Source organism: Xenopus tropicalis, chromosome 1 (assembly GCF_000004195.4).
Source record: "Xenopus tropicalis strain Nigerian chromosome 1, UCB_Xtro_10.0, whole genome shotgun sequence".
NCBI lineage: Eukaryota > Metazoa > Chordata > Amphibia > Anura > Pipidae > Xenopus > Xenopus tropicalis.
Window position 1 is genome coordinate 155,542,158 of NC_030677.2, and position 16,894 is coordinate 155,559,051.

The 16,894-nt window shown below is 36.8% G+C and overlaps 1 protein-coding gene across 1 annotated transcript in view; it reads left to right on the plus strand.

The window, feature by feature from the left end:
• Nucleotides 1–16,894, plus strand: part of LOC100495295 — a 33,459-nt gene that overhangs the window by 8,828 nt on the left and 7,737 nt on the right. The window contains exon 2 of the mRNA XM_002931903.5: nucleotides 6,225–7,168. Within this exon, the coding sequence (XP_002931949.2) occupies nucleotides 6,225–7,168 (944 nt within the window). The remainder of the gene's footprint in view (nucleotides 1–6,224; nucleotides 7,169–16,894) is intronic.

Consider the following 16,894-nt stretch of genomic DNA (forward strand, 5'->3'; position numbering starts at 1 on the left):
TTGCAGTTCTGAATAGTTAATAAGAAGATATAAAAAATATTGCAGCTATACAATCTGTTCTACAGAATGCATGGAACCTTGGGTTTTCCCAAATAAGTGTTTTATTCATAATTTGGATAAAAAAATAAACCCCATAGGATTGTTTTACCTCTAATACTGATGTATGCATACCTCCCAACATTTTGAAAATGGAAAGGGGGACAAAAAGAAATGCCATGCTCAGCTTGGCAATTTTTTTTGACCAGGCCCATTTTTGCTACCACACCCTCTAAATACTCCCATTTGACTAAATTTGGTTTGAACACATTTCTGGGGGTTTTGGGGGTCTTGTTTTATGTGTTATTACAGTTTGGTTAAAAAGGCTGAAATTGCCCTTTAAGGCTGATGCCACACCAGGCGTAGGGCTGATTTTTTCGGCAAGCGGAAAAACGCTTGCCGAAAAATGAGCCCTACGCCTGCTACTTGTGCCTGCACCCGAATTAATGGGATACGCTCGGGTGCAGGCACATGTAGCCGATATATGCACGAAAACACGTGAGAATGCAAAGTCTCGCGTTTTCATGCGTATATCGGCTACATGTGCCTGCACCCGAGCGTATTCCATTCATTCAGGTGCAGGCACAAGTAGCAGGCGTAGGGCTGAAGCCCTACGCCTGGTGTGGCATCAGCCTAAGGTGCAAGTCTCAATTCTCTCAAGAGACCAGTTTAGCTTATTAGTTACAATTGTATCTCAGTGCAGGTGTGGCTTGTTAAGTTTCTCTGGGCTCTGCCAAATGCCCACTTTTATTTAATTAAATGTGAGAAACAATGTAAGTGAAGCTCATTATGATTTCTGGGCTCTCTGCTAAAAGCTACTTTTTAAAGTACATTTGTATATTTTTTACCATTCAGTGCAGGAGATCAAAGGGAAATGAGGGACTTTTCAGCAAGAATCAGGGACTGTGGGTTAAGCTGTCAAAAGAGGGACTGTCCCGCAAAAATCGGGACATTGGGGAGCTATGTGTATGCAGGCAATTGACAACCCCACTTCCGGTGGCAGCTCCTTGCAGATTACCAGGGGCGGTAAGTTTAAGATCTGAAATTCCAGCTATTAAACCAGAAATTAAGATCTTCTAGTGCAGAGAGCACCATTGCACACACTTGCACTATCAATGCAGCCCCCTCTGGTTCTACCCCTTGCCCGCTGTCACTGTCAACTTACTGATCAATGCAACTTGCCAATCTCGTTGGCAAAAAGCGAGTCGTTTAAAAAAATAAATAAATAAAATTAAGGAGTTTCAGCTACGCATAGGGAGACAGAGAGATAGGAGCAGCATATAATGACTGGGAAATAAGAATGAGTTTATTGGTATTCAGCTTGTGCAACTGTAGGTGAGGTAATGCTTTCAATCTATTCATTTCTGCTGTGATCTGAATGGCATGTCTCTGGGGTTTTTAATGCTTTTGGTTTTTTGTTTTTTTTTATGGTCATGGTATTTTGGGGGTGTGGCTAAAGGGTGGTCATGGTCAAAATGTAACTGCATAATGCATGTCCCTCTTTCTGATTGTCACGTGTGTAAGCCAACATCACAGGTGATGTTTCCCATAGCAACTAATCAGATCTTTCAAAAATAAAAAATGATTGGAGAACTTTGTATAAAGTACTTACGAAAAAAGCTTTAGCTCCTAGTTGTTGCTCTGTGCTGCAACCAAATACAACTGCAAAAATCCAAAAAGTAGGAGAAAAAAGCTTCAGCAGATTTACTGCAAACCATTTATTGTGGGTAGTGGTAATCAGATCTTTGCTTTTGTTTTTAACTTGTATGTTAAAATCTGTTTAGTGGTTCCTATTGGCAACATCACTGGTGATGTTGGCTTACACACTATAGTAATTATGCCCCTTAGTTTTTCATGTTTTTGCTAACTTGTTTTGCTAATGGGTCTGCATACTCAGAGGGAAGGTGCTGTTTCTCATAAATCTTCTCTTAATAGCCTCCAGGCTGGAGGGTCCATGTGGCATCTCTCTGGTTTCCTTCACGCTCTCATTTTAACTTCTACAAGTAAGACTTTCCTTGTGCTGTTGTTGTTTATTTTTTTTGCTTCAGCTAGAGCAATGCAAATTAAGATGTGTTTCTCTTCCAGCACCATTCATGTAAATATCTTTTTTAAAAAAAATACGGAACCTTTTGTCCTAGCTAAATCTACCTACATACTAGTGGATCAATTGTGTAGTGTTGGTACTGTGCTTTTGTGTTCATTGGTGGGCCCCAAAGTTTGTAATGGCGGCCATTGCCTGCTGCAAGGCTTTTAACCTTTAGATTCCATATATTTGTCTAGGGGCCTATAAAATACATCTTAAATAATTACTAGGGATGCACAAAAATCCACTATTTTAGGGTTTGATTGACCTTCCCCCCCCCCAAATTAGGCTCCTGAAGGGTTTTACTATCGTGTTCACATGACCAAAAGGATTTGGATTCAGTTCAGCCAGGTACTTTGATTCAGCCAGATCTAAATCCTGCTAAATAATCTCAATTTGACCGAATCCTGAATTCGGTGCATCCCTAATAATTACAAATAAGCCAACCCAGTTGATGGTATATGTTAAGCTGACCATATCCAACCTTTAAATGAGAACAAAAGGTCAACAAAGAATTAGTCTAGAAATGCTGTGGGCTTCAGAATCAGCCCCAAGGCATCCACAGCCCAAAAGGAGTGAAGTCTGTGCCCCCAGTATCTCACCACACTCCTTCTATTCATAACATGTACTCTGGGCTGCTGTCTGTTATGTCTTTGGGATGACCTCAAAAAATACTGTGTGTATTTAAAATACAAAATTGTAGTACAAAGCTGCTTCAGAAGTACAGTAACTCCAGTATGTAAGATAAAGCATTTCCAACTGTATTGTGTTTTTTTTTTATAGGGTTTTGCTCTCCTTTAATCATGTGATCCAAAAATTTATTTTATTTTTAAATTGCCTGTTTCACAATGATTTAAAACAGTGTAGTTCAGTAGACAATCATTGGATTCACTTTACAACTGGCCACTCTCCATCTTTGTATAGTGCAACTTGTATACAAAACCCTGTACATTTTACAATGTTTTTAGTACAGTATTGGGAGGGGGGGGGTTAATAGTACAATAAGTATAGACTGTTAGAGATTAAGTGAGTAAGTGTTAAGAGACACAGGAGGGGGGAGACCTCTGCTCTGTAGAGTTTACAGTCTTCAGATATTGCTATAGGCCAGAAACCTTTCAAGAGTAAACCTTGTTCTTTTGGAGAAGCTTCAGTTAAGTAAAAAGGAAGTTTCATTTGTTCTTCAATTAGCAAAGAATGTTTTCTAATTAGTAAACTATCAACAATTTAAGCTATTTCTTCATGGGAAGTAATTACTGAAGTATGAAATACCAACAGGGCCATAAGGATTGTCATTAACCAAACAGAGTTATCAGAGCGTTCAAGCAAATATGGGGGCAGCATGACCTGCTCTCCTAATTCATAGAAAGAGTGATCTAATTATATAGTTAATCCTGGGAAGCCTGAAGCTCCTTCCAGTTACAAAAGGGGTCACTGGGCCTCTTGTATGGCTCCTGGTGCCTCAATTTCTTTTGACCGTTGATAAACAAAGTGCTCACTGTGCTTTGACCTTTTTGGGGGCCAGAGGCAGTGCAAACTTTAAATTTAGGATATTCTGCATCATCCATTTGATGGGCTTTTATTTCAAAATGTCTTTTATGTAAATGTTCAGTAGTCTAAAAAAAGTCACACAACATGCATTGTGCAGAGTAGTGGAGCAAGTGCAGAACTCCAAAGCATCGACTTTAAACCTCCTACCCACTAAAAATGCCAACTGATGGTTTTAAAAACATATGAAGGAATATATTGTACTAGAAATCATCAAAGTATTTCATTTTGAGCCTACAGTGGTTCTCTTACAGTTACGGTGCACCAACTGGTGCAGCATTAGTTCCAGTCTTGACAAATAAGTTATAAAGTTTGGAGAATCATAAACTTTTCTTTCTATTATGACACAAACACACAAAATAAAGTGAAAAAATTTATTGAAAAAAATCCAACGTTTCGAGTACTGACCAGGGACTGGTTTGTCCCTGAGGAAGAGTACAGTCAGTACTCGATTTTTTTCAATACATTTTTTCACTTTATTGCCAAGTCCTTGTGTGTGCGGCTCTCTGTCCGTATATTTCCTCATTTTAGCCAGCACCCAAGGCATTTGAATTCCTATAGGGTGTGCTCCACTCTTCCTTATATATATATATATATATATTTATATATAATATATATATATATATATACCTCAAAAAGCACTGTCACCGCATTCATCCATAATGTGAATCCCGGTGCTCTGCAACTTCAGGATGCCGTCACATCCCTCCACAATAGATAAAATTTATATATATGTGTTAAAAATGTGCAGTACCTGTCTTGGTGTAATCTGTTTAAGTGTTTGAAGTGTTTTAATGTGTGCTGCCACATGGGTATATATATTATAAAATGCAGACATTTTTCCTTCAGTGTGTGCAAAATTGGTTTTTAATTTTCTCTTGAAGCTTTATAATGGAGTGCTGGGGTAATGTGTATAGTGTGTGTGTATCGCTTCGCTCAGGACTTATTTTTTCATAAAAACTACAACATGACTCTCAAAGTAACAAATCAAATGAACAAACAAACCTAAATACAGCGTGGCTGGAAACCCTGGAGTGACGTGACATGACAAAATAACATATGAACCTGCGTGACACACCCATGGTAAAATATACACAAATCTTCATTCCAATAAAAAAGTGTTACACTTAAATCTTAATAAAGAACTTTATACAAACTTACTGTGTCTTGAGTGATCGTGTGTCAAATATCAACCAATATAAAGAAAAAAGGAAAAAACTGGTGTGATCGTGTGTCTGCTAGTTGAATTAACATCAGACCCACTTCTATGTAGTAACATCCGCAGAGTCTCATTAGCAGCATCTGCGGCCGCACCATTGGCTGCATTATAGAGGTAAAAATATGCTTAGCAGCATCCGCAGCCGCGCCATCGTCTGTATTATCAGGGTAAGTATCAAATGGAAACACACATTTCTTTTGCAGCAACTGCAGCCGCAATAAATAAACAGACCAAATCTGCCGGATTCAGGAAGGTCCATTGTGTGAACCATCACCCACAATTTACACTGGGGTACAAGTCCACCATTGGTCAGTAACTAGATGGAGTCTATTGCACGGGGGTTAAAACATAGGTGCCTCCATACCACCATCTGGCGGCATGCTCCGATACAGAAACTCATACCAGATGGTCAAAGAAAATATATTCAAACTTATAAATGATTATACCAACGGGGTGTCTATCCTTTCTTTGTTCAATACTTATGTCACTGCCCACTGTCGCAGTAGTTAAACAAAATCCAACTCGCCAAACTACTAGGGGGTACCTGTACAAGTTGAACCGCCGAGTACACCTTGTAAGTACATGGCCAAAGGAAAGTCACAATACTGAAGCTTGAATGAATTCCAAAACTTTTGTACTAGTTGCAACAAATACGATTTGTCACAAAGTACGAAATAGTTGCACAAATTATCGAATGAATATGAATTTTTTCTTAATCATAACCAATCGTACATTCACCCGAACATCATTTTTTTTTTTTTTTTCAAACGACATCACAAATTTAGGCATCTGCATCCTAACTGCCACTTCTATATATGCCAAACTGCATAAAACAAATCGAAATATGCACATCATCTTTTCATTAAATCCCCTATTCTCCTGTGGGGGAAAAAAAGAGTATTTTTGTGCAGTTTTTGTAGTGTAAATGCCATTATTGGCATAATTATAGATCTTCAAGTCATGTAAAATATTAGTTATCATTTTTATTTACTCTATTCTACCTAAAGCACTCTTTATATGCAGTACAATGTTACACTGTACCATATATGTAATAAAAGGCAGGAGCAGTTCCTAGCAACCAATAACATGTTTGCTTTCAAACAGGTGATCAGAAAGTGCTACTTGCTGATTGGTTGCTATGGGTTACTGCTCCTGGGCCTTTTATTATATAACTTCATATGTGTAAAAATAAAAAAAATAAAAGTAGATAGGTGTGTAACAATTGCGAATGATCAAACAAGCAAAATGATTGTGAAATTGTTTGAAAGTTTTGAAATGAATAACATATGAGTTCGAAAAGGCAATACTTTCAATTGATTTTTATTTTGCTTCTGTTTTTAGGTATATTATAAATGTGGAACTGTCTTGGATTCAACAGAAAAGGGCCTCATTCTTTCTCCTGGTTTCCCCAATCACTACCTCCCCGGGTCGCACTGTGTGTGGCAGTTCTTCATCCCTGCTGGTTCTCAGCTAATTGTGGAAACTCTGGACTTTGATGTCTTTGAAAGTACAAGCAATGATTTCCTAATGCCCTCTTCATCCTCAGACTCCATTGCTCATCCTAACCAAAATAAAAAAAAAGATGATTCCTTTACTACTGAAACTTCTTTGATTGGTGACTTTCCTAAAGCTACAACTCAAAATGTTAATGAGGTTAACAATCACATTAGTATCTCTCGTAAGAGATGGGATAAAACAGATAAGGGTGAAAACCAGTTGTCAACCTTACAAGGTTTAACAAAGGAACAAGATCTATATCATTCTGGGGCAAGCACATCTCAGAAAGTGACCATAGAATCAAATAGTTTTGATGAGCAAGAATCCACCAAACCCGTGGATCTGCCAGCTCCATTTACTGCAAGAGTAATAGAGTCATTGGATTACTGGCAACCACACAGTGAAGAAGCAACATCCTTGTCTTTGGATACTGACAATGAAAACTCAACCAGCCAGCCTCTAGTGCAGGATGTATGCCCTTTTGATGTACTCTATATTTCTGACCTTGTCACTTTCTCCTCTCGTTTCTGTGGATCCAATTCACCCCTAAACAAGACCTTGGTCTTTGGATCTCCTGTAGAGATGATGGAAGTCATTATGGAACTCATTACTACAACTAATCGTGGAAGAGGCTTTGCTATGCTGTTTACTTACCAGAACCAGACCCTGGTTACATCTATGGGTATTCAGAACAGGCAGGGAGGAGATGGAATGATGTTTCCTGCTGTGACTGCTGCTGCCATCTCATTTGCTTTTGTGCTGATGATGATTCTTTGTTTGTCTTACAGGTAAGATCATCTTAAAACTGTATTACCTTCCAACACACCTCTTCCACGAGTGACTAATCTCCTTTTCCACTGGATAAATGGATCGCCTGTGGGAAAACATGTGCAGCGAGAGGAGCTACTTTGGAAAGTAGCCATGTTGCATATGTTTCCCCACCGCGATTTGCATTTTAACCAGGGGTAAAGAAACAAGGGACATTTTGTCACCCATGGTAACCAGGATTCATTGTGAGTAACAAAATGCCCTATGTGTTGTTGCCCTTAACAGTAAAATACATAAATCTCTTTAGTGCTTAGTTAGCTGCATAGTGACTTTTACTTTGCTTCTACAAGTATAATGACAAAAGCATGTTGTGCACTGAAATTTATGTGAAGGAAATTTATTCATGAACAACTATAATTTAAAATAGAAAGGATCAAAATGAAAACACACAAACCTTCATATGTGATAAAAAGTGTAAAGTTTGCCCCAGAAACCAACCAATAGGATGTTAGCTTTTAAGAAGGTAACCTGTAAATGCTGCTTGTGGATTGGTTGCTACAGGTGTGCAAACACTGCACATTTTATTACATAACCCCCAAAAAGTGCAATAGTGTGATACTATTTAATATTCTGACCAATTGCTGATGTCAGCAAAATATATGACACAGGTATGATAAAAGGCCAAAGCTACCACAGCTAAGACTCATTAAGCAGAGGTAATTCAAGATCGTACACCTTAGTTGCCTGCGATAAATCTTCACTATTGGGGGTGACCTCCCCGAAATGCCATCCCACTGGCAAGAATGTAAATTGCCGTTGGGAAGACATATGCGTTGCTTCGGTGTCCCGAAGTCACCCAAAGTTGCCTCTCAACAAACTTTGGGCGACTTTGGAAAACTGAAGCAACGTGTGTGCCATCCCACAGCACATCGGTCACAAACTGATCCTGACTTAATCCTTTTGAAGTTCATGTTCCCTTCTACAATCAAGCTCTCAATAACTAAGCAATTGAACATCTCATCTTTAATCTCCTCTTTATCCTCTAAACCACAATGACTATTTGGCACATTTAACTCTGTGCCCCAACTGTATGCTCCGCCCATTATTGTAACTGCTCAAGACAAAATTGACCATGTTACAATCAGCATACCTTGATGACAAGGCACTTGTAGTACAGTCACAGAAATATTGTGCTGATAACTGAATAAGGCTCTGATCTTCTCAGTATCTCTTTCTGCACAATTAATGGCAGTTAATCTTATCCAACATAGTTGCCTGGAATCACATCTCAAATACCCAAACTTGTTAAGTAATTGCTTATACTTCTAAATAAATAATCTCCTTCAACTATTTGCAAATACTAAAAGTTTCTTGACTGTCTTTAACCTTTTTTACTGTGACATTTACAAGCTAATGTAATCTGTAGTTTGGAGAGTTACCACAAGGAAATGGTAAAGCCACAAGTTACTGGGCTCTGACTTTGAGAATATAAATCCTTGATACTGGGTACATTTTTTCCAGTGGCTTTTATGTAATATTACGCAACAAATGGCGGTTGGTGTCAGCTGTTGACAGAGATTGTCAATTTTACACAGATGCCTGAATTGTCACTTCAAATGCTCATTCTTGCTATGTGTCTGTTACCAATTTTCCCATAGAACATTTCCTCCAACCATCTGTGAATATTACAAACTTTTTGGCTTGGTTTCTGTGATAAGAGTCATCTAAAGGTAGAATAAGAAAAAAAAAAAAGGGAGGGGGGGAAGGATAAGGAAAAAAAATTCTATATTACATTTGTATCTTAGTACTAACACATGGATCCTGTTATGTTGGGCACTTCAGTTTCTCCTAGACATAACAGTAAAACATATGAAAAAAAACAATGGAAAAAGACTAGACTGGAAATTCTTTAGTTAACTCTCCTCCAAAAGCCTCTTCTAACGAGGATTACTTACTGATTACTTCAGAAGTTGCCAGACTGCTTAATCCATTAATAGAATCCACAACTGAGAAATCTATGGCAAAACTACAATTAAACATCAACTTAAAGGAGAAGGAAAGGCTAAGTCACTTGGGGGTGCCAAAATGTTGGGCACCCCCAAGTGACTTTAATCGCTTACCTTGTACCCCGGGCTGGTGCCCCTGTTAGGAGAAAACAGCACCAGCCCGGGGTAGCTGTAGCGAGCGCTCCCTTCTTCTACGGCGAAATCCCTGGGCCGGTGCATGCGCATTAGAGTGAAAAGCCGACTTTGTTGTTAATGAAAGAGCTTTTCATTATACTGAGCATGCGCAAGCGCGCCAATGCGGAAGAAGGAAGCGCTCGCTGCAGGTACCCCTGGCTGGTGCTGTTCTCTCTCCTAACAGGGGCACCAGCCCGGGGTACAAGGTAGGCGATTTAAGTCACTTGGGGGTGCCTAACATTTTGGCATCCCCAAGTGACTTAGCCTTTCCTTCTCCTTTAAAGGAATATTGTCATGGCAAAACATATTTTATTTTCCCACATCAGTCAATAGAGCTTCTCCAGCAGAATCCTACATTGAAATCTGTGTTTTAAAAGTGCAAATTACTTTCAGAAAGCTCAGACTCGGGCACAATGCACTGAGATGGCACCTACACACCAGTATTACAGCTAAAAAAATACATTTGTTGGTTTAAGAATAACATTTTAAATGGTAGAGTAAGTTATTTGCTATGTAAACAGTGTAATTTAGAAATAAAAAGTACACCGTAGAAATCATGGCAGTATCCCTTTAAGTTATCCTGCATAGATGAATACATTTTTTCCCTCTGGTAGCAAACTTTTTGCTAATCCAAAGGAACCCGCTCATTTTGTTCTTTAATTAGACAAACATAATTCTGGAACTCCACATCATAATGCTTCTAACCTATTGCAACAACTTCAAAAGTTACATTTATTGTGTTTTATCAATGTTTAATGTTTATGACTCTTCCAGGCCCTATAGATCCAATGCCTTTTGGAAAGTATGCCCAGAATTTATTTTTTTTCTTTGCAAATGATTATATTATCTTCATTACAATTCTTTTCTTTCCTTGTGGGTAATGTCACATAATTCTGGTAATTTGGTTTCTTGGAATGTAAATGGATTAAATTGCTTTGTTAAGTAATAAGATTCTAAAATGTTTAGGTAAACTGAAGTCAGATATAGCTCTTCTTCAAGAATCCCACTTAAATTAAATTGATAGTGTCACATAAGTCACATAAGAGTTGGGTAGGTACAGTAGTTGTGTCAGCAGTTATTAAGAAAAAAAATGGCGTGGCAATTCTAATAAATGAGAATTTGAATGCCGGACTGGTTCGTCTAAATGAGACAAACAAGGTAGATATATTCTAGCTGAAGTTTTAATAGGACACAAAACTTGTTTTTTTTATTTCAATATATGCTCTTAGAGAGAGAGAGACTTATTTTTCACTCAAGAAAACCAAAATATTTCTTTATAACCTCCATAAGAACATTGTTTTGGGTGGTGACCTCAATGAAATCCATACTTTTAATATGGATAAATTATCTTCTAGTGCCAGTTTCTCATTTGGTTTTCCTAATTTGATTGGAGACTTTATAAAAAACACAGGTTTAAATGATGCCTGGAAAATATTTCACCCATCTGAACAGGATTTCTTTTCTTTTCTCACCCTCACAAAATGGACACAAAGAGGTTATTTATTTGTTTCTAATGATATTATTGACAAAATTAGCAAGTTTAAAATAGGTCTTAGAGAATATTCGAGCCACACCCCTATATCTACAATATTTTGGTTCCTATAGAATAAAAGCCTTTTGTACCTTGGTCTTCCCCCTCTTTTCTTCTAGATAGACAAGAGTTTTTGAAAATGTTGGAGAATGGGTGGAACCTTTTTGTAAAAGAAATTAATGTCATCAAGAATAATCTAAGTCTTTTTTGGGAAACCTGGAAAGCCATAGCGAGAGGAGAAATTATAGCTTTCACAAAAAGATTGCAAAGAAAGATGAATTTTTGCAACTCAATAAGAAACAATATGAGGCTTATCTAAAAATAAAAGACTATCCCACAGTTGATAACATTGATTGTTATAAAACTTCTCTTGAGAAGTTAAATAGCTGGAAAGATATAAGGAAAAACTTGAATAAACAATAAAGGAAATAAATTATTAGCCAATATTTCCAGATTTTGGTCCAAAAAATCTATCTTGTTACAACTTAAAGATGATAAAAATGTTTTGACGAATGATCCATTGAAAATTAATATTTTTTTAAATTTTAAATCACTTAATTTTTTTTAAATCACTTTATTCTTCTACACTGATAAATCAGAAAGAGGAAAGTTCTTAGTTTCTCTGCAGTTAGAATCTTTGAGTAAACTAATAACTATAGAGGAGGTATACAAATATGATAAAATCCCTGGCAAAGCTAGTGGACCGGATGGCCTACCTTCTTCCTTTTAAAAATCACTTTAAAGTTGCTCCATTTTTATGTAACCTTTTCAATGATATTTTAGTTAAGTTAGTTAGTTAAGTTAAAGGTAAATATTTCCCTTCAGGCTTGTTGTCTAGTTTGAAACTCATTCCCAAAGATAACAAAGATCTCACTATTCCTTCTTCTACTGCCCATTCTCACTTTTAAGATATTAAAAGATTATTGAAAAACCTTGGGGACAGACTTTCATTGCTTATGCCCTCTTTAGTTTCTTTGGAACAAAATGGGTTTATTAAGCATAGTTCTGGCATTAAAAACATTAGAAAATGTATTCAAATTTCTTATTTAAAAAAAAATAGGAAAAGCCTTGTTCTATTATAAAAAAAATGATGTAGAAAAATCATTTTATAATATACTTTGGAAACATTTGATTAAAGTCCTTTGGAATACAAGGCCTCTTCTAGAAAATCACAAACAAGCAGCAGCAGGTGAACGATCTTTACCTTTTAACATAAATAAAGGGACCAGACAAGGGTGCCCTCTGTCATCGCTACTATTTAATCTATCTATAGAACCACTTCTTAGGTTTTTAAATCTTTCAGATGTTTACAAAGGAATCAAAATTAATGGCTCTTGAATTAAATTAATGGCCTTTGCTGGTGATTTATTATTAGTAGTCCAAACTCCTCTTTATTCCACAAAATTTGGGAAAATCTCTAGATACAAAATTAACCAAAACAAAACAAATTTTAAATTTATCTGATACAACTGACAAATCAATTTAAAAAAAAATCATATGAAAAATACTAGAGACTATTTACTTTATTTGGCACTGAAAATACTAGTAGATTTAAATCGATTATACTAACTATTTCACCAGCTATTTTCCAAGTAATTAAATAGTTTAATAATGGAATTTGCATTTTTTTTTAAATGCTTATTTTTTCCAAAATTAATTGATACATTAACTTGCCACTGTTATTTAGACTTCTCACTCTTATCTTTTATTTGGAATAACAACTGAAAAACAAAAATCTCTGTATAAATTCCATTTCCCCCTTCCAAAGGTTGCTTGAATTTACTAGATTCAATACATTTAATATAACATCTATATTGAGTTATGTGACAGAATGGATTCATAGAGGAGTTATTTATATTCACCCAGATATAGAGTTATGGCATCACCCTTATAGTCATATTCTTTCAATCCTCCATCAAAAGTGGAGTGAAGTTCTAAAATATTTTAAATCTCATTCCTTATTCAGAGACATATATATATATATTTATATTTAGAAATACCTTTTTATAAACACAGTTTTGATGCCTGTCTAACTCCTTTTCTTTCTATTCAGAATTTAGGTAATTTACTTTTACCATCCTCTTCTTCCTTAATTTAATCGATAATGGATATTTTAGATCTAACTAATGGTAATATTTTTTTTCCTGCTCCTGGCTAATTCTCGAGAGACACAATTTAGTATACTCCATTGCGGAAATAATTAAGCTTCCCAACTACAATAAAACCAATTTTATTTCCAATACAATTTTGGTTTTAAATTAAGAAACTGATCACCTTTACAAAAGAGAGCTGACAGATGGTCTAAATATTTAGATAAATGCATTACACCAACTATGCTTATCGGTTCATTAAATAAGTATAATAAAATATTTTGTGCTGAAAACTGGAGGCCACAATATTTTACTTATCCATTTAAGTTTTGGTTGTTGTTTTAAAAAAGATAATGCAAAATAACATTACTTTGTCCATGCAATGCTGAGAAATTTTTTCATGGTTTATGGTCCTGCCTGCTTATTTCTCAACAATGGAACAAATTGGAATCCTTTCTTTCACATAAACTACAAATAAAAATTAAGCTTAACTCCATGTTTGCTTTTTTCGATTTACTTAATGAAAAAATCTTCCTAGACCAAATAACTTAATAGAGAAAAATGCAAAATTGATAACATTTGTTTATAAGTTTGATGAGAAAACACATTTTTCTTTATTGGTCTCCCTCTACTAAGGACCTATAATCCTCTCTTATTCCAATGAGCTTACAAGATGCGCTGTGTAATGATTTTAATAACAAAAAATCTACAATTCATTTCCATTCTTTATGGTCTAAATTTCTAAGTCTATTTGACCCTTTTAACAAGAAGTGAAATGTTCATTTGGGTTGTAATATAGAGCATCTTTAAAGTACCAACTTTGATAATTCCAGGAAGCAACCTTAGCCGTCCACTTAACCACCTATTTAACTTTTCAGTTTCTTCTGGTATGTTTCCACCTTTATACAAACAAGAATTAATCACTTCCATCCTCAAAAAAAAAAGTTTCTTGATCTCAGTCCAGCTTTCCTCCAGCTTTCCATTTGCATCCAAATTGTTGGAAAGGCTTGTCTACAACTGCCTGGTCCAGCATCTCACTAACTTTTCCCTGCAATTTTACTTCCAACCAACACACACACACAACAGAACCTGCACTCACCAAAGTAACCAATGATCCTCTCCTGAGTCTAAAGTTCCCTATTTTGTACTAATCCTTCCAGATCTCTCTGCAGCCTTTGACACAGTTGACCACCCACTGGAACATTTTGCACTCAGCTGGCATTTCTGGTTTAAATCTTATCTTTCTGATTGTTCATTTTGAATTTGCTTTCTCTAAACTTACCTCCTACTTATTCAGTTATTTGGACTCCCATCTGTCTTTTACACCACACATTCAACCACTTGCCAAATCTTTTATTCATCTTGGTTTAGATACAACTAAAACACTTATTCATTCTCTTATTATTCCCACCTTAAATACTGCCACTTACTTGCAGGTGTTTCCAACATATCACCTTTCCAATGCAGTTGCTAGACTCATCTATTTTATCACTCCACATGAGCCGCTCAGCTATGCCAATCCCTTTACTGGCTCCCTGTGTAGAAAACCTAGGCTGGGAAAGCTGATGAACAGCCCTGTGTGCCACTTGCCTGACAGCTAGTGTTGGATACCCATTTTCCTACCCCAAGGCAATGAGCAGAGAAGGTTAAGAGTGACCACTAGAGAGCAATTGCCAGACAGGTGGAAATTGTGTGTCTGCTCTTGTTCGGTCATACTGGCCCCTTACTCTGTAAAATTTAGTTGGCTATAAATGTGTAGCAGGAGAAAGAGAGTATTAGCAACATGGAAGACAAAACTATATGTAGGTCCTCCAGACATAAAAAAAAAAAATTATTTGCACAACCAAAAATCATATCCATTAGAGATGTACAAAAAATTGAGCAGCCAACATTCTGGGACTCACTTAAAGCACTTTAGGGCATGCCACTCTGCCCTTGCTTGGGTTTTACACTGGTTTTATCCATGGGGGATTTAACTCAACTGCACTGCTTGTTTGGAAGTCTGCAAACTTGTTAGCCCTCTTTAGCTTGTGCTGCTCCAGGACAAACACAAACTCAGACAAATGTCTCCTTTCTAGCTTGCTGTTCTGTTCAAGACCTCTTTTACCACTGGTTTTGCTGAAACATCCTTCCACCCACATGGAGAACCAGAGCATGATCTTAACCTGTTCTTTTATACCATCAGTGCAAAGCTGGGCCAAGTAGTTTTGGTGCCTAAGGGAGGCCCTCTGTGCTCAGCCCCCATGCAACCAACTGCCCATCTACCCTACCCTACCAAGGAAGATACTTTCTCCATAGGCACAGCAATTTGTCTGTCTACTAAGGGCACTAAAATCTAAACAGATTAAGCAGTGGTAGGGTCAGCACAAAATGAATACAATGTTTTCCTATGCAGTGCAGTTATGCTATATAGATATATTTAAAAACTAGGTGGCACAAAACCAGCTAACCCCAGTCTTGCACTCTGGTGCTCTGACTTACTGCCAACATGTTAATAACAATGTGTTCCTGACTGCAAGGACTGGAGATTATGGCAGATTAGCAAACAAGCCTTCCTAGTAAGGGATTAGGCCAATATAAACTACCACCCTCCGTGAAAAAACAGCATGACATCCATTCAAGTTGTTATGGACAGATTGACATTATATAGCTTGGAATGCAAAACATACAGTTTCTCAAATATGAAAACCTAAGTCTTTTTGACGTAAATGCTTCTTTAACCAAGATAATTTTTTTTTCTTCCAAATTACGCTTGCCAGAACCTAATTGTTTCTCCGAATACCTGTCCTGCCTTGTAATCAGTTCAACTTCATTCACATATTCAGACCGTTCAGAATTACAAGACTGTTCTAGTTCCTTGAAAAGGGGCCAGGGCCTTCTGTCCTGTGTAATTAGGAATTAGTGCACAGTAGCTGCGTCTGCAGACAAAAAGGTTTTGACAAATAAGAACATTTTGTAACTTTGTAATGAGAGCTGCCAAGGGCACTTCTCCCATGTGCCAGCTCTGCATTATGACAAAGTATAAAATCAACTCCATTCTCTGGAGCTTGCTTTTTGGCTGACCTACTGTATCTTTTTTTTCAAACCTGTGTTGATTAAAGCTAAGGAACCCTAATATATATTTTTTGTTTTATAGACAAGCAAATCTATCATGTTGATGGAATTAAAAATGTCACCCTATATGTTGCTTTCTAAATTATTTTTCCTGTCCTAAAAGTAGAACTAAAGCGCAACAAAGAAGTAGGGCAGAAATGCTGCGCATTATAGTTTGAGAGTCTCTGCCAGTCCAACGCAACCAAAGAGTGTACTGTTTTTTGCTTGTGGTGATATAACTGAATGTTCCTTGAGTAAAACTTTCGAGCGGCCTTGTTAAAGAATCTTACAGAATCTTACAGAATCTTACCAGTTTGGTAAGATTCTTTATTAGGTAGGGATGCACTGAATCCACTATTTTGGGATTCAGTTGAATCCTAATATGCATATGGAAATCAAAACTGCAAAGCACTAAAAAGAACCGTAAAAATTTGCAGCTTCCTTGTCCATGTGATGAAAAGTCAAATGATTTTAGAGATTCTGACTCTATTTGGCCGGATCCAAATCCTGCTGACAAAGGCTGAACCCTGAATTCGGTGCACCCCTATTATAATTAATCTGTTGGTTAAATATTCATTTTGAAGTTATAGTTTTCCTTTAGTCAGATCACATGCCACATTCACAGATTTAAAAATCAGAACATTTACTCCATGACCAAGTTCATCCCTGCCTACTTTCTGTGGAGCACCGCCTTCTTTTCAGAAAGACAGAATGACATTGGTTTGAGGTAGATTTCTGAATAAAATGGGACAGGTATAGGATCCCTTATCCGGAAACCCATTATCCAGAAAGTTCCAAATTACGGGAAGGCCATCTCCCATAGACTCTATTATAAGCAAATAATTCAAATTT